This window comes from Notamacropus eugenii, chromosome 2, assembly GCF_028372415.1.
Source record: "Notamacropus eugenii isolate mMacEug1 chromosome 2, mMacEug1.pri_v2, whole genome shotgun sequence".
Classification (NCBI taxonomy): Eukaryota; Metazoa; Chordata; class Mammalia; order Diprotodontia; family Macropodidae; genus Notamacropus; species Notamacropus eugenii.
The window spans coordinates 238,258,864-238,277,319 of record NC_092873.1 but is presented as its reverse complement, the minus strand read 5'-3'; the positions used below and the strand labels follow the sequence as shown (position 1 = coordinate 238,277,319).

The window sequence follows — 18,456 nt, the reverse complement described above, 5'->3', positions numbered from 1 at the left end:
TCAGTGTGAGATTAAGTTCAGGTGCTCAGGTTGGGGCAGGGGCACCTCACGGGGCTCAGTTCCCTCAGGGGCTTTATGCAGAAACCTTCAACAATGGATCCAGGCTCCTGCCTGCTTGGGGAGCCCTGGTCTGCTCCCGCCTCTGCTGCTGCCTCCCGAGGGGGCCTGAGTTATGGGGGCACCCCACACCCCTCTCGACCTGCCAAAGAGACCCTCTCTCTGACCCTTGTCACCTGTGGGTGGGGGGACCCGCGTGGCTCCTGGAGATTCCCTCCCTGAAGCCTGCTCAGATCCATTCCTTTCCGCACCGCCAAAGCAGGATTGGGCTCTGCTCCGGGTCCAGGCGCGAGGGACCTTTTGCGAGAGGTTTTCAGGCTCTCTGGAGCAGAAATCTCCTCCGCTCCATTGTTCTGTGGCTTCTGCTGCTCCAGAATTTGCCTGTGGTTCTTTTTTTACAGATATTTTATGGGCAGTGGGTTCAGAGGTAGCGTATGTGCGTCTTTCTACTCCTCCCCTCTATTCAATCAATTTTAAAAGTCTGTCAATTTGACCTCTGCAACATCTTTCAAATCTTTCCTCCCCACTCTGTTTTCCCTGACCTCATTACAATATAGAAAGAAACATATTTACTACATGTTTGGGTTATGGAAATAATCATCTTCCTTACTCCACTTTTTCTCTCTCCTTTAATCTCTTCTGGCAGCATGTTACTTCTTATGAAAATTGATGTAGTCATGTCATGGCTCTATGCAAAAATCTTCAGTGGTACCTTACCGACTACAAAAAGTTAAAACTCCTTTCTCAGGCATTCAAAGTTCTCCATAACTTGACATCAGACAACTAGCCTTAATGGGTCTCCCTTCCACAAACTCTATATTCTAGCCAAACAGGACTAATGTCTTCAGAATCTACAATCCATCCTTCCCTATGTCTTATGACCCCTTGTGACCTCCAGTCTTTGAGTTCTTTTCCAGGGCATCATCCTTGAAACTACTATATCTCTCTCCCTTATTAATCTTCACCCCATGGTGAACCAGCTCAATTCTACACTACTGTTTACTCTGATATCCTTTTCCCTCTTTTCTTTTCACTGATCATACCTCACCAAACAGTAATTTTGGATTAGTCCCAACATCTACCTCTTTGCTCCTATTAATGTGTTAAAGAAGAGAACTGAAAAAAGTCATGTGCTGTTTGAGTCCACTAGAAATTTATGCTATCTAATCTCAAGTGAATCCTCAGCAAATGAATCCTCCCACTTATCCCCAGTCTATTCTCTATTCCACTATCCACAGCAACTGTTTCAAACCTTCTCACTTTTCCTCAAGACTCTGACAGTATCCTCTCCTACTCCCATTCATCTGAGTACCTCACCTCATACTTCACAAAAAAATAAATGGAAGCCATTCACTGAGAGAGCTCTGCTTTTTTCCCTTTCTTAACTTACATACTTTAAACATCTTCCTCCACCATTTCCTTCACTTGTCTCTAATGAAAAAGTGGACCATGCACTTTTGACTCCATATTGTCCTGACTTCTTTAGATTTCTCCCATGATCTTTATCCCCTCTCTATAATCTTCAGTCTCCCCCTACCTACTGGTTCCTTCACTTACAACTATTAATATGGCTATGTCTCCTTTACCCTTTTTAAAAACGTCCTCTTGATCATGTTATCAGTTAAACTTCTTGAAAAAGTCATCTCTACAAGGTATCTTCAATTCCTCCCCACTTATTTTCTCCTCAACCCTTCTCCAGTATCAATTCTGTTATCATTCAAATGAAATTTCTCTTTCCAAAGTTACTAATGGTCTTTTAACTTATATAGTCTAGTGGCTTTGTATTAGTCCTCATCTTTCTTGAGTTCTGTGAAGAATTTGTTGATCACCTCCTGAATATTCTCTCCTCTCTAGGTTTTCATGATGCTACACATCCTTGGTCTATATCTTTTACAGTGCGGATCTTCATTGACTTCACATACAAATATTAACTGAAGCTATCTTAAAAGCTTCTCTTCTGAGCCCTCTTATTTTTTTTCTCTCCTCTCTCTTTTCTCTTGATACTCTCACATTTTGTTATCCCATCAGCTCCCACGTTTTAATTTTGATCTCTATGAAAATGATTACTAAATGGCTTCTCACAAGATTCAGTATAGCATGAAGTGATGAAAGACTTCACAAAGGTGGTGGCTATGTAAGTAGAAAGATATGGGAATATATGAGAGGTGATTTGAAGACACCAGAATGCACATGTGAGTGAATGAGTGAGAGGAGCCAGGGACACAACAGACTCAGAGTTGGGGAAAATATGGAAATATGACCCGTTCCTGACTAACTACAGAGCCAACTGTATAATACATTTTGACTCGATTTTATTTCCATTTTTATTATGTTTCATTTTGATGCATCTTATATTGTCCCTAAACTGCTTCAAATAATGTTAGTTTACTTTCTTTACATCACTGCCCTCCCTCCCAGAAAGATTATGAGCTCCTTAAGGACAGGAATCATATTATATACCTCTTTGTAATCAACATAGTACCAAGCAAAGTACTGATCAGGCACATAATAAAGACTGAAAACTACTTAAGGATTTTAACAGAATTAATAGTAATAAGCAAGGACCATTTTTTTCACAAATCTAAACTCAGAACTCAAAACAACGCAATGCACATGACCACTAATCATTATATTCCTTTCCCTCCTGAAATATTGGAATCTTTCTTCTGAAATGAGGCACAAAATAATGTTCTTGCTAAATGTCCATTTGTTAGGAAATAATATGATGTACTTACGTTTCTACTGGAATTCGAATTGGATTCATTCTGTAGTTCAAAAATGTGCTACAAATCTCAAGAAACTGTTCCGGTTTCTTTATTATTGGGTCTGGAAAGAGTGATTAATTGATTAGTTCAATAAGTATTTATCAATTGCCTATTGAATACTAAGTAGAAAACAAGATGCATCATAGTGGCAAAAGTTTCTAGATGATAAAGTGAAATGGTCATGGAAAATGATAAATGCATGCTGTAGTTACCTACTTGATTATAGCTATGTTCTTACAGTCTTAGTCACAGGATTCTCTTCACCTTTTTTAAAAATATATTTTTATTCCAAAGGTAGGCAAATAAAGAAGAAAATGGAAAAAGGGAGGTGAGATGAAAGGGAATAAGTGTGTGTGCATGTGTGTGTATATGCATACATACATATACACACATACACATATATATCTATAGATATAAACACACATAAGTGAAAGTGTGTATGTGGGGGGGGTGTCCTACATGTTAAGCACTTTACAAATTTTACCTTATTTGTTCCTCAAAGCCACCCTTTGAGGTAAGTACTATTATTAGTCCCATTTTACAGTTAAGACAATTGAGACAAACAGAGGTTGAATGACTTACCCAGTCTTACAGCTAATAAATGCCTGAGGCTGGATTTGAATTAAGTGTCTTCCTGACTCTGTGTCCAGTGCTCTATGCACTGTGCCAGCTAGTTGCCTACAGAATTCTGTTGGCATCTGGGTTGTAATCTACCACTGATCACAGAAACATTCATGGATCTTGATTTGGACACCTTCATTAACTAAAGAACAATGTATCATTCAGAATTACATAGCATTTGGTGACAATTGGGATTTAGACCTCTTAAAATTTGTTTTGCTTTTCTTTTATCAGTCCCTTATTACTGCAACCAGAGACCATGTATATTCTTTAGAAAGGGACCGGAGCACATGGCCTATATAAGAAAAAAGAGCCAGAATTCCATGAGAAGTACCCTAGACCAATTGATTGAGGGGTTTATAAGTTTTCTATTGTCCAGCTACATTAGCCTGCTTCCTGATCCTCATGCATGACATTCCATTTCCCATTTTTGTGCCTTGGCACTGACAGTCCCCCATTTCTAGAATGCTTTCTTTCCTCACCTTTGCCTCTTAAAATACATTAGCTCTTTCAAGGTTCAGGTCAAATGCTATCTTTTTCAGGAGACAAAATCCTGTATCCCCACCTGCTGACTCTCCCTCTAAGGTCATCTTGATCTCTGTATCTATTTTGTATGTGCTTATTTGTCTATGTGCTCTCTTCCTCATTAGAGTGAGGGCAGAGACTGAAATTGCTTTTTCTTTGTCTCATTAGCACTTAACAGAGTGCCTAGCACATAGTAAGAACCTAATAAATGCTTGTTGACTGACTAACTGGCAGAGAGGTGATGGACTAGAGGGGAAGAATAAGACATACATTTTCAGACATGCATGAACAATGTGTTCACTTGTTATGTTTACCTATATTTATTGTTTCTTGTTGCAAGCAACAGCTTCTAATAGGGGGAAGGGTGAGCTAGGAGATAGTGAAGGAGAGATTGTTTTAAAAAAGAAAGAAGTACAAAGCCAAAAAAAAAAGTAGTACCAACAAAACATTTTAAAACAAACAGGAAAAAACAAATTCATAAAGGGTCATAAAAACAGACCTTTACTTTTCAATCTCCTTAAATATAACACATTAAAAATGAAGTACATATAATGGAAGCTAATCATTTCATATGCGATAGTATTTTTGCTCTTCTCAGATACTGAAATATTTGTACCTATTTATTATTGTTAGCACCATATTTTTTCAAGTTATAAGCAGGAGGAGAACTAAGAAAATATAACATCTTAAAAGCCAAGAGAAGAGTGTTACAGCTAAGAGGTAAACAATGTCAAAAGCTGGAGGGAGGTCAAGGACAGCAAGGACTGAGAATAGAACTCTGGACGTGATGATAAGGGGAGTTAATGGTGACCTCTGAGAGAGTAGTTTCAGCTGAGTATTAGGCACAGAAGTTAGACTGTAAAAGGTTCAAGAATGAGGTGAAGATGAAAAAGCGTAAATATTTCATTCAGATTTACTATTCAGGAAAAAGGACATGTCCCAAGAAGTGGTGAAGAAAAAGTAAATGAATGGTCAGTGGGTATTAAAAATATGAGAGGAAATAGATGGATACAATAAATATTTCTATTGATTATAACAAAAATCATAACTGGAAAAATCTTGCTCCTACATTTTTGCTTCACTAAAGCCATCAATTTCATTCAACTATCTACTACATTAATAAAACATAAACACACATGTTTCCACTCATCAGAAGCTCTGTTCTGATGGAAGTTCAAGGTACTAATAAGTTCAGTCATTATTATGTTCCTCAAAATTACTTTCAAGAATGTCCATGCTAGCCTTTCATTTAAATGATGAAAAACATGTTAGAGTAATAGCTATATTAATTGAATAGGAGCATATGACAATTTTGCAACTCTACTGAAATAGTTATATTGACATTACAATATATCACATATTTATAAATAATTTTATTTAGCTTATTCATAGAGGCACAATTAAAATGTTTTAACTCTGAACATATTTTAGATCTAAAATGATATCTTTTCTTGAAAAATATGAAAATGAGGGAATCATCGGGTAGATTAGGGGCAGCCACAGAGCTGAAATCTTACAACGTATCCCTCTCAACAATTTTAAAATAATGCCTCAAATCAAATTTTGGAAAAGCAGAGCCAACAAAAGGTCCAAGTGGGGCATTTTTCTGACCTAACAAAATTTAAGAGATTGATGGGAAAAATCTGTGACAGTGTGGTAGAGCCCACACATGTGGCAGCAGTAGCAACAACAGCAGCAGCTTCAGAAGTTCTCAGCCAAGAGATGGTAAAAGCATTGGACAATTGGTTAGGAAGAGATGACAAGGGACCCTTTCCTGGCATTGGGTACAGTTGGTACTGTTTGGCAACTCTACTGACCATATGCAGTTCTGAGTAGCAGTTCCAGGATAGAGAGAAGAGCTGACAGTTAGTCAGGAGGGAGCAAAGGCACTGGTTACACTTTCAAAGCAAAGACAAGTGCTAATGCTTATGGCTTCAAGGGACCAAGGGCCCTTTCTGAGTAAAGTCCAGAACACAAATGGGAAGAGCAGTGATTATACCTCTCCCAAATATCTATGAAAACAGCTGCACAAAACAACCTGAAGTTTGGGACTGTGCCTCCCCACCTCAAGGTGAGCAAAGTTCAACTTTAATATAAAGTTCAAAGTCAAGAAAGACACTAAAAAAAAAAAAAAAAAAAAAGAACAACAACAAAAAAAAAATTTGACAAAAAAAGCTACTAGGGTGGCAGGGAAGACCAAGACGTAAGCTCAGAAAAAGACAACAATGTGTAAAGTTACCAAAAAAAAAAAGCCTCAAAAAAATAGTAATTGGAGCCAAACTCATCTTCACAATGATTCCTGAAAGAGTTAGAGAAAGACATAAGAGTGGTTGAGGAAAAATTGGGAAAAGAAATGAGAGTGATATGAGAAAATTATAAAGAGAAAATTAATAAAATTAATATAAGGGGCACCAAAAATACTGAGGAAAATAACACCTTGAAAAACAGAATTGACCTAATGGTAAAAGAGGCACAAAAATCCACTGAAAAAAAAGAAGTCCTTACAAAGCAAAACTGGCAAAATAGAAAAAGAAGTACAAAAGCTCACTGAAGAAAAACATTCCTTAAAAATTAGAATTTGACTCCGTGAGACATGAAGAAACAATAAAACAAAGTCAAAAGAATGAAAAATAGAATAAAATGTGAAATATCTCATCAGAAAAATATTTGGGGAAAATAGATTGAGGAGACATAATTTAAGAATCATTAGACAACCTGAAAGCCATGATCAAAGAAAGAGATTAGACATCATATTTCCAGAAATTATCAAGAAAAACTGTGCTAATATCCAAAGAGTAAAATAGAAATTGAAATTAGACCACCTACTGAAAAAGATCCCAAAATGAAAACTCCCAGGAATATTATAGCCAGATTCCACACCTCTCAAGTCAAAGAGAAAATACTTCAAGCAGCCACAAAAAAACCCCAAAAAAAACAATTCAAGTATCATGGAACCATGGTCAGGATCATGTAAGATCTAGCAGCTCCCACTTGAATGGAGCGGAGGGCTTGGAGTGATATTTCAGAAGGCAAAGGAGTTAGGATTGCAACCAAGAATAACCTACCCAGAAAAAATGAGTGTACTCCTTTGTTGGGGGAAATAGATATATAGAAAAGGAAAGGACTTTTAAACATTCCTAATGAAAAGACCAGAGCTAAAGAAAAAATTTAACATTCAAAAACAAGAATCCAGAGAAGTATAAAAAAGGTAAACAATAAAAGAAAAATCATAAAGGACTCAATAGATTAAACTGTTTACATTCCTAAGTGGGAAAATGATTGTAATTCATATGAACTTTATCATTATTACAGCACTTAAAAGGAGTTTACATAGATAAATAGTGTGGGTGTGAGTTGACTATGTTGGAATGATCTCCAAAAAAAATGAAGGGTAAGAAAGAGGAATGCACTGGGAGAAGGGGGAAGAGAGAGGTAGAATGGAGAAATTATTTTCTCATATAAAAGAGGTACAAGAAGAGCTTTTACAATGGAGGGGAAATGGAGGAAGTGGCAGGCAATGCTTGAACCTCACTCACATCAGAATTGATTCAAAGAGGGTAGAACACACACACACACACACACACACACACACACACACACACACACACACACACACACACTTAGTTGTATTTACCCAATAGGGAAAGATGAGGGGAAGAGGTTAAGAGAAAGAGGAGATGATGATAAAAGGGAGGGAAAATAAAGGGAGGCAGTGCTTAGAAGCACAATAGACTTTTAATGAGGGACAGGATAAAAAAGGGTATAAAAACCAGAAAAAAATGGGATGGAGGGAAATTCAGTAATTATATGAATGGGATGAACTCACCCACAAAACATAAGCAGAGAGCGGAATAGATTAGAAACCAGAATCCAAGGATATATTGTTTACAAGAGACACACTTGAAAAAGACACACACACAGTTAAAATAAAAGACTGGAGCAGAATCTGATTTGCTTCAGCTAAAATAAATAAAAAGGCAGGGGTGGCAATCATGAATCTGAGACGAAGCAAAAGCAAAACTGGATCTACTTAAGAGATACTCAGAGAAACTACTTTATGCTAAAAGGTATCATAGATAATGAAGAAATATCAAAAAATTTTACATCAAGTTGCTCTGACATAGGCCTCACTTCTCAAACATACAATGAAACCTGTGCTGACTTTATATAAATAAGAGTTATTCCCCAATTGATAAACAGTCAAATGATATAAACAGTTTTCAGAAGAATTATTCAAAGTTATTCATAGTCATATGAAAAAATGTCCTAAATCATATTGATTAGAGAAAGGCAAATTAAAACAACTCTGAGGCACCCCTTAACAACTACCAGAAATGACAAATGCTGGAAGAGATCAGGGAAAAAGGTACACTAATGAACTGCTAGTGGAATAGTGAACTGGTCCAGCCACTCTGGAGAATAATTTGGAACTATGCCCAAAGAGTTATAAAACTGTGTGTAACCTTTGACCTAGCAATAATACTACCATCAGGTCTATATTACAAAGAAATCAAAGAAAAATGAAAAGGACCTATATGAACAAAAATATTTATAGCAGCTTTTTTTGTGGTGACAAAGAACTGGAAATCAAGGGGATGCTCACTAATTGGAGAATGGCTGAACAAGTTATGGTATATGATTGTAATGGAATACTATGGTTCTTCAAGAAATAACAAGGGAAATGATTTAAGGAAGAACCTATATGAATTGATGCACAGTGAAGTGAGAAAAACCAGAAAAATCTTTGTACACAGTAACAGCAATGCTGCAGTGATGTTCAACTATGAGAGACTTAGCTACTCTGATCAATACAATAATCCAAGAAAATTCCAAATGGTTCATGATGAAAAAATGCTATCCACATCCAGGGAGAACTTATGATCTCTGGGTACAAACTGAAGTATATTGCTTTCTTAATTTTTTTTGCTTTTTTTGAAATAGGACTAAAATGGAAATATATTTTACATGATTTCATATATATAACTGATATCATATTGTTTGCCTTCTCAATGAGTGGAGTAAGGGGTGTGGACAGTAGAGAATTTGGAATTCAAAATTTAAGAAGAAAAGAATGTTAAAAATAAATACTAAATTCTAAAAATATTTTTTAAAAGAATTAAAGAACAAGTTAGATAGGTAGAATAATATTCAGGGCTCAGGGCTAGGCCTTGCTAATATAGTAGAAATAACAATATTACCAAGGTTAATTAAAAGATTTAACACTAGGCCAATCAAACTACAAAAGGGATAACTTTCTTCATTTTTTTTAATTTTTTTTAAATATAGAAATAAGTTTTGCATGACTTCACATGTATAATTGATATCATATTGCTTGCTTTTTCAAATGGATATGGGAAGGTGTGGGAGGGAAGGAGAGAATTTGGAATTCAAAATTTAAAAATAGAAGAATGTTAAAAATAAATAATAAATTTTAAAAGTAAAAAAAAAAATGAAAATAGGAAAAAAACTGAAAATGTGAGAAGAAAGGAAAACCTTGAATTTACTTTGGATTTGTGTTTGTTTTACAAACCTACCAATCTAAATCATAAAGAAACCTTCACTCAGGAGATCAGTAAATTAGAAATGATCATTTCCTAAATAAGAAACAAACCTTGAGGCTCATCTGTCACAACAGTCTCTTTCTTTTGGCGAATAAGTTTCCAAGCAGGTACAGGGGGTGGTTTTGGTGGAGCTGTAAGTGGACAAGACCTAGTTCTGGTCACCAGCACAGGATGGCTACGTATATGGAAAAGTCCATATTCTCTGAGCTTCTCAGCAGATTCTGTCTAAAAGACACAGGATCGATATGACAAAGAGAATGAGGGAAAAAGTATCCTTTGAATTCTGAGTTAAATTCAACTGAAGAAAAATTTTATTGTATTGTTTGAAAAGGGTCATATACCAGTCAGGCTTTGAAAATTGCTTTAGAAGATCATGGTAATGGCATGCATTGTAACAAAATTTGAAATTTTTTAGATATTTCAAATATTAACAACCCCATTTTGTAGATGAAGAAATTGAGGTTCAGTGAAGTTAAACAATTTGCTAAAGGTCACCATGAGGGTGGGGACCAAATAAGTCAATCAATTACCTCAACCCACTTAAAGTAACCAATATTTAAATCCGGGTCCCTGACTCCAAAGAATAATGTATTATAATATTAAAAAGTAATTAGTACTTTTTAATAGCTAAAAGGTAGACAGTTGTCACTGCTTCATTTGAAGATACTCTACATTTAGACAATTAACTGCTAACAAAGAAACTCATAAGTTGTGTCCTATTGTGAATTTCAAATTCCAATAGCATTGTCATGATAAATGTTCCCAAATATGATTAGATATCCTAATCCTACTTTTAATCCAATTGAGCCTCAGTAAAACTGAGTCATATAAGCACTTGAACAGTACCCTTTATTGCTAGTATTTATCAAGCCATAGCCTAGGATGACAGAAATAAAGTACTATTTTAAATACTATATTTAGATAAAATGTAAAGCTAAAACCATTAAAGTTCTCAGAACATTTTTAATAGGAAGAATATGTCCTCTACAGTTGATACTGATGGATCAAAAGGTATACATGGTTTAATAGCTTTTGCAATCTATTTTTAAATTGCTTTCAGAATGGCTAGATGTGGCCAACAATGCAATAATGTACCTGTTTTCCCATAGTGTCTTTAGCATTTATTATTTGCCTTTTTTGTCAACTTTGCCATTCTGAGAGATGTGAGGTTGTACTTCAAGTTTTTTTTTAATTTATATTTCTATTATTAGTAGTAATTAGTAATTTAGAACATTTTTTCCACATGGTTATTGATAACTTGTATTCTTTCTCTGAAAGTTGCCTATTCATATGCTTAAGTCATTTACCAAGTCAGTTCCCTACATATCTTTAAAAGTTATCAGTGGTTTTTTTCCCCAAATTTCTTGCTTCTCATCTAATTTTAGCTGCATTTGGATTTGCTTTAAACTTTTTAATTTTACATAATCAAAATTGTCCATTTTACCTCCTACTAACTTCTATCTCATTTGGTAATGAACTCTCCCCCATCCATAGATCTGACTGCCTTCCATTCTCCTCTAATTTTTATAGGTTTCATCTTTTTTGGGGGGGGCTGTCTAAATCATGTACCCATTTGGAGTTTGTCTTGACATAAATTGTGAGATGTTGATGTATACTTAATATCTGCCAGACTACATAAAAGTTTTCCTAACATTTTTTATCAAATAGTGAGTTCTTGTCCTAATGTCTACTATGCTCATTACTTCTATATATTCTTTATCTAATATATACCACTGATTAACTTCTCTATTTATTATCCAGTATAAAATTGTTTTAAATGATTTCAGCTTTGCAACATAATCTGAGATCTGATGCTGCCAAGTCTCTTTCCTTACCTCTTTTTTTCTCAATAATTCTTCTGATACTCTTTATTTGTTTTTCCTCCAGATTGTGTTATTATTTTTCCTAGCTCTCTAAAGTAATCCTTTGGTAATTTGGTTGTCATATCACTAAATAAATACACTAATTTAGCTAGCATTATATTTTATTATATTGACTTGCCCTATCCATGAGCAATTCATTCCAATTATTTAGATCCATACTTATTTTTGTAAAGAGTGTTTTGTAACTGTGTTCAGAAAGCTCCTCTGAGTGTATTAGCAGATAGACTCCCAAGTCTGTAGTTATTTTAAATGAAAGTTATCTTTCTTTCTCTTTCTGACAGATTTTACTGGTAATATACAGAAATACTGATGCTTTCCGTGGTTTTATTTTTTATCTTGCAATTTTGTCAAAGTTGTTAATTATTTCTAAGTTATTTTAGTTGACTCTCTAGCATTCTCTAAGTAAGCCATCATATCATCTGCAAAAAGTGATAATTTATTTCCTCTTCAACTTATTTTTCTTTTCATATCGCTACAACTAATACATCTAGCCAAGTACTTTATTGAAGAGTAATGGTGATAATAGACATATTTGTTTTATCTTCGATCTTTTTGGAAAGGCCTCTAACTTATAACCATTAAAGATAATTCTGACTCTTGACTTTATAGATAGATAATGCTTATTATTTGAAGAAAAGTTCAATTTATTCCTATAGTTTATAGGGTTTTTAACAGAAATGGCTGTTGCATATTTTCAAAAACATTTCCAGCATCAATTTAGATAGTCACATGATTTTTGTTGTCTTTGTTATTAATATGGTCAATTATGCTTATAGTTTTCCTAGAATTGAACTAGCCCTGAATTCCTTGTGTAAATTCAGTCTGTCTGGTAATGGTTTATAATCTTTGTGATATGTAGATGCAGTTTCCTTATTACTATTTCATTTTACATTTTGCATCAATATTCATTAGGAATATTTGTCTATGGCTTTCTTTCTCCATTATTCTCCCTATCAAGATTACATATATGTCTTGGGAATATAATTACCACCTTATGATACAATTTAAGATTTGGTACTGCTAAACTTCCTTCCATTAACTATAAATATTTTTTTCATTACTTCCCTTAATATTCTTGATCTTTCATTCTTCCAAATGAATTGTTATTATATTTTCTAATTCAGTAAAATTATTTTTTGATGATTTAACAATTTAAGTGAAATGCATATACTCAATTATATTAATAATCTTCTTTATGTTAAACCATCCCAATATTCATGGTATAAATCCCACTTGGTCACAAGGTACAATCTTCGTAATATGTTATTGCAATCTCCTAGCTAGAATCTTATTTTTGTATCCATATTCATTAACAAAATTGGTCTATAATTTTCTTTCTCTGTTTTTAGTTTTCCTGGTCTATGTATCAACATCTTATTTGTTCCATAAAAAGGCGTTTGGAAGGACCTCTTCTTTACCTATTATTCCAAATAATTTACTTAATATTGGCATTAGCTGGTCTTTAAATGTTTAACAGAATTCATCATTTGGTTCTGGTGATTTTTTTTCTTAAGAGGCCCATTTATTGCCTGTTCAATTTCTTTTTCTAAAATAGGTCTATTTAGATAGTCTATTTCCTCTTTTGCTATTCTAAGTTTATATATATATATATATATGTATATATATATATATATATACACATAATATTTTTCCATTTCACTTAAATTGTTAAATTTATTGGCATATAACTGGGCAAATTAGCACCAAGTCTTTAGAACTCCATGTTTTAATGTTAACTTTTTTGTTTTAGTATCACAAAATGTAGTTCCACAGAACCAGCATCATGCCTCAGAGAGGCAGCATAATACAACAGAAAGGGCATGAGTTCTGAAATCAGAAGACCTGGGCTTGAGTGCTGGCGCTGTCACAGTACCTCTCAGACTTTCAGTTTCATCATTTGTAAAATAAAATAACTGGCTAGATGACCAAAAAGGTTTTTTATAGATCCTATTATTCCAGCAATATGACAATGGTAGTGAGGAAGAGAGAGGTAACAACATCCAGAGAGAGCAACAGAGATGATTATATTATGCAACAAGGCACATCATCCAGACGGCAAATTTAAATGCAAATTGTAAATTGAACATGGAAGACCCTATGTTGGGGCTTCTCCATTTCAACCTAATTTGCATTCAATATTTATACAAGTTCTTTCTAACCTCACAAAACAAACATTCATATATTCTACTTGTGGTAAGCTTAATTGCCAGAGGGCTCAGCACAAAGCCTTTTAGGAATTAAAGATCTGGATGACAAAATAATAATAACAAAAATAATAATAAATGAAGTGACATAAAGGAAGAGTTAGACTTCCCCAAGGATAATAGGCTTTTTGCCTACATGCTTGCAGACTAATCCTAATTGTTTCACTTCCAATTTATCTTCAAATTGGAAAATACCTCAAAGCTAATTTAGCTGAACAGCTCCATTTTAATGATGAAGTAATTAAGTTTTAGGTGAGTAAATCAACTGCCTGGGCCAAAGATTCACCATGAATTAGGGGCAGATTGCGTACCGGATCCCGAATTTCCCTGTGTCCAGTTCTCCTGGTTCTCCACTATGCGAAGCTGAAACACTAGGACTTAAAATATAATCAAATCATAGCGAGTGTACTACTCACCATTTTCTCCAGTGTAAAGATCTTCTTTTCAAACAAATTCAAAGGTGTAAAAGTACCATATACCACCATCTGAGGCAATGGTGGAACAAATGGTTGAACCCCTGCTACTACTCCAGCTAAAAACAAAAAATCACATAATAATTAATACACTAAAATGAGTCTTTAAATATGTCATCACATCTGGTTCAAATCTCCATCTAAACATATCTTAGCTAATGAGAAATTGGGGGGAATAATATTTAGAAATTAATGTTAAGCTGCAAATAATACAAGTTTATTTTACATAATGCTTCATTATTCTAACCTTCATGGTAACATCATAAATACTTTAAAAGCACATTGCAGTGATACACATTGTTAAATTTTTCTCTACCTACCACCTCAGACTGCTCAATTTTGGAGGAAGTCTCAAAGGTAAGGATTGTGATGTTGGAAATTACCTTGGCTGTCAACTATAAAACCTCTATTTTGTTTCAAATAGAAGGAAAAAACAAAAAACTAATATAAATCTAACTTTCAGTGAATGACTTTTAAGAAACAATGCATAAATAGGAAGATGAATAATAGCCAGTGAAAATAGAATTTATTCTTTTTTCCCTTTTTTTAACTTGTTTTCAGTTTTCCATAAGTCTTAAATTTTCTACCTCTCCCTCCTCACTCCCTCCCCAAGATGGCAAGCAATCTTATATGAGTTCTACACATTCATTCTTACTAAACACATTTTCACATTAGTCATGTTGTGTAGGAGAATTAAAATGAGTGGGAGAAACCATGAGAAAACACAAAATATATCACAAGAGAAGACAGTCTGCTTCATGCTGTGTTCCGATTCCATAGTTCTTTCTCTTGATGTGAATGGCATTTGACCTCAAGAGTCCTTTGGGAATGTTTTAGATCCTTGCATTGCTGTAAAGGGCTGAGTGTATCATAAACAGTCCTCACACACTGTGGCTGTTACTGTGTACAATGTTCTCCTGGTTCTGCTCATTTCACTCAGCATCAATTCATAGTTTTTCCAGGTTTTTCTGAAGTCCTCCCGTTCATGGTTTCTTATGGCACAATAGTATTCCTTTACATTCATATGCCACAACTTGTTCAATCATTCCCCAATTGATAGGCATCCCCCCGATTTCCAGTTCTTAGCCACACAAAGAGAGCTGCTATAAATATTTTTGAATATGTGGGTCCTTTTCCCATTTTTATGATCTCTTTGGGATACAGTCCTAGAAGTGATATTGCTGGGTCAAAGGGTATGCACATTTTTACAGCCTTTTGGGCATAGTTCCAAACTGCACTCCAGAATGACTGGATCAGCTCACAGCTCCACCAACAATGAATTAGTGTTCCAATTCTCCCACATCTTCTCCAACATTTATCATCTTCCTGTTTTGTCATGTTAGCCAATCTGATAGCTGTGCATCTCTCTAATCAATAGTGATTTAGAGCATTTTGTCATATGACTATAGAGAGCTTTAATTTCTTCCTCTGAAAACTGCCTGTTCATATCCTTTGACCATTTATCAATTGGGGAATGACTTGTATTCTTGTACGTTCAACTCAGTTCTCTATATATTTTAGAAATGAGACCTTTATCACAGATACTAGTTGCAAAAATTCCATCCCAGCTTTCTGCTTCCCTCCTAATCTCGGTTGTAGTGGGTTTGTTTGTGCAAAAACTGTTCAATTTAATGTAATCAAAATTATCCATTTTGTATTTCATAATGTTCTCTCTCTCGTTTGATCATAAATTTCTCCATTCTCCATAAATCTGACAAATACACTATTCCTTGCTCTCTAACTTGTTTATAGTATCAGCCTTTATACCTAGATCATATATCTATTTGGACTTTATTCTTGTGTACAGTGTTAGGCATCTGTCTATGCCCAGTTTCTGCTAACTTTTCCCAGCAGTTTTTGTCAGTGAGTTCTTATCCCAGAAGCTGGGGTCCTTGGGTTTATCAAACAGTTGATTGCTATATTCATTGAATACTGTATCTTGAGTTGCTAACCTATTCCACTAATCTACCCCTCTATTTGTTAGCCAATAACAAGTAGTTCTGATGCTTGCTGCATTATAATACAATTTGAGATGTAGTGGGGCTAGGGCACCTTCCCTAGCATTTCTTTTCCTAAATTCCCTTGATATTCTGGACCTTTTGTTCTTCCAGAGGAATTTTGACATTTTTTTTCTAGCTCTAGAAAATAATTTTCTGGTAGTTTGATTGGTAGGGCACAGAATAGGTCTACTAATTTAGGTAAAATTATCATTTTTATTATATTAGCTAAGCCTACCCATGAGCAACTGATTTTCCAATCACTTAGATCTCACTTTATTTGTGTGAAGTCTTTTGTAATTGGGCTCATATAGTCCCTGGATTTGTTTTGGCAGGAGAACTCCCAGATATTTTATAGTGTCTAATGTAGCTTTAAATGGGATTTCTCTATCTGTTGCTATTGGGTTTGTTAGTAATATATACAAATGCAGATGATTTGTGTGGGTTTATTTTGTAACCTGCAACTTTGCCAAAGTTGTTTATTATTTCATGTAGTTTTTTCCTTGATTCTCTAGGAATTCTCTATAACATACTTTATTTTTTGCCTATTCTAATTCCTTCAATTTCTTTTTCTCCTCTTACTGCTAAAGCTAACATTTCTAGTACCATATTGAAAAACGCTAGTGACAATGGACAGTTTTGTTTGACCCCGATCTTACTGGAAACGTATCTAGCTTATCCTCATCACATATAATGCTTGCTGACGGTTTTACGTAGATACTGCTCATTATTTTAAGGAAGGCTCCATTTATACCCATGCTCTCCAGTGTTTTCAATAGGAATGGGTGTTGTATTTTGTCAAAAGTTTTTCTGCATCTACTGAGATAATCATATGGTTTCTATTCGTTTTGTTGTTGATATTATCGTTAACGCTGATAGTTTTCCTAATATTGAACCAGCCCTGCATTCCTGCTATAAAATCCTACCTGATCATAATGTATTATTCTTGCGACAAGTTGTTGTATTCTTTTTGCTAGTATCTTACTGAAAATTTTTGCATCTATATTCATTAGCAAAATTGGTCTACAAGTTTTGGCTTTTCCTGATTTATGGATCAGAACCATATTTATATCATAAAAAGAATTTGGTAGGACTCCTTCTTTGCCAATTTTCCCAAATAGTTTATATAGTATTGGAATTAACTGTTCTTTAAATGTTTGATAGAATTCACTTGTAAAATCATCTAGTCCCAGAGAATTTTTCCTAGGGAGTACATTGATGACTTGTTCAATTTCTTTTTCTGAGATGGGGTTACTTAAGTATTCAATTTCCTCTTCTGTTAGTCTGGGCAATTTCTATTTTTTAAATTTTCATCCATTTCACTTACATTGTCAAATTTACGGGCATACAGTTGGGGAAAGTAATTTTTAATTAGTGTTTTAATTTCCTCCTCATTGGTGGTGAGTTCATCCTTTTCATTTTTGATATTAGTAATTTGGTTTTCTTCCTTCTATCATATCTCCCTTACCCAGAGTTCTCTTCACCTCTTTAACGTCTTGTTTATTTTGAGGTCAGATTTATTAAGTTCAGAGAGGTGGGAGGCTGAGGTCCCCCACTAGTATAGTTTTGCTGTCTATTTCTTCCTGTAACTGCCTTAACTTCTCCTCTGTCTAGATGCTATACCACTTCATGCATATATGTTTAGTAATGATACACCCTTCATTGCTTATGTCTTTTAGCAGGATATTGTTTTCTTCCTTATCTCTTTTGATTAGATCTATTTCTGCTTTTGCTTCTTCTGAGGTTAGGATTGCTACCCCTGCTTTTTCCTACATTAATTGAAGCATAATATATTCTGCTCCAACCTTTTACCTTTACCCTGTGTGTATCCCTGTTTCAAATGTTTTTCTTGTAAACAACATATTGTTGGATTATGGTTTTTAACCCATTCTGCTATACACCTCCATTTTATGAAAGAGTTCATTCCATTCACATTATGATTACTATCTGTGTCTTTCTCCTTATCCTATTCCCCCATTTATGTTTTTAGTTCTCCCTTTTCCTTCACAAGAGTTTAAATTTTTGACAGTAAACAGTTTGCCATATTGAACAACAAGTTTTTCTTTTTTTTTTTTTTGTTTACCTATTTATGCCTTTCTTGAGACTTACACTTGAAAATCAAATTTCCTATTGACTTCAGGCCATTTTATCAAGATGGTCTGGAAATCCCTTATTTCATTGAACGCCCATCTCCTTGCCTAAAATATTATGCTCAGTTTTGCTGGGTAATTGATCCTTGGTTATAGTCAAGCTCCTCTGCCTTACAGAATATCATATTCCAATCCCTCCAATCTTTTAATGTAGAAGGGGTCCTGTGTGATCCTGACTGTAGTTCCTCAATATCTGCATTGTTTCTTTCTGGCTGCTTGC

At 34.6% G+C, this 18,456-nt stretch overlaps 1 protein-coding gene across 15 annotated transcripts in view; it reads right to left on the bottom strand.

The window, feature by feature from the left end:
• The window catches only part of ADGB (androglobin), a 199,920-nt gene that overhangs the window by 112,456 nt on the left and 69,008 nt on the right, over positions 1–18,456 (bottom strand). For all 15 annotated transcript variants that reach the window (XM_072643645.1, XM_072643646.1, XM_072643647.1 and 12 more), the window contains 3 exons: positions 14,033–14,148; positions 9,580–9,754; positions 2,793–2,883 (listed from right to left, as the gene is read on the bottom strand). In XM_072643645.1, the coding sequence (XP_072499746.1) occupies positions 2,793–2,883; positions 9,580–9,754; positions 14,033–14,148 (382 nt within the window). The remainder of the gene's footprint in view (positions 1–2,792; positions 2,884–9,579; positions 9,755–14,032; positions 14,149–18,456) is intronic.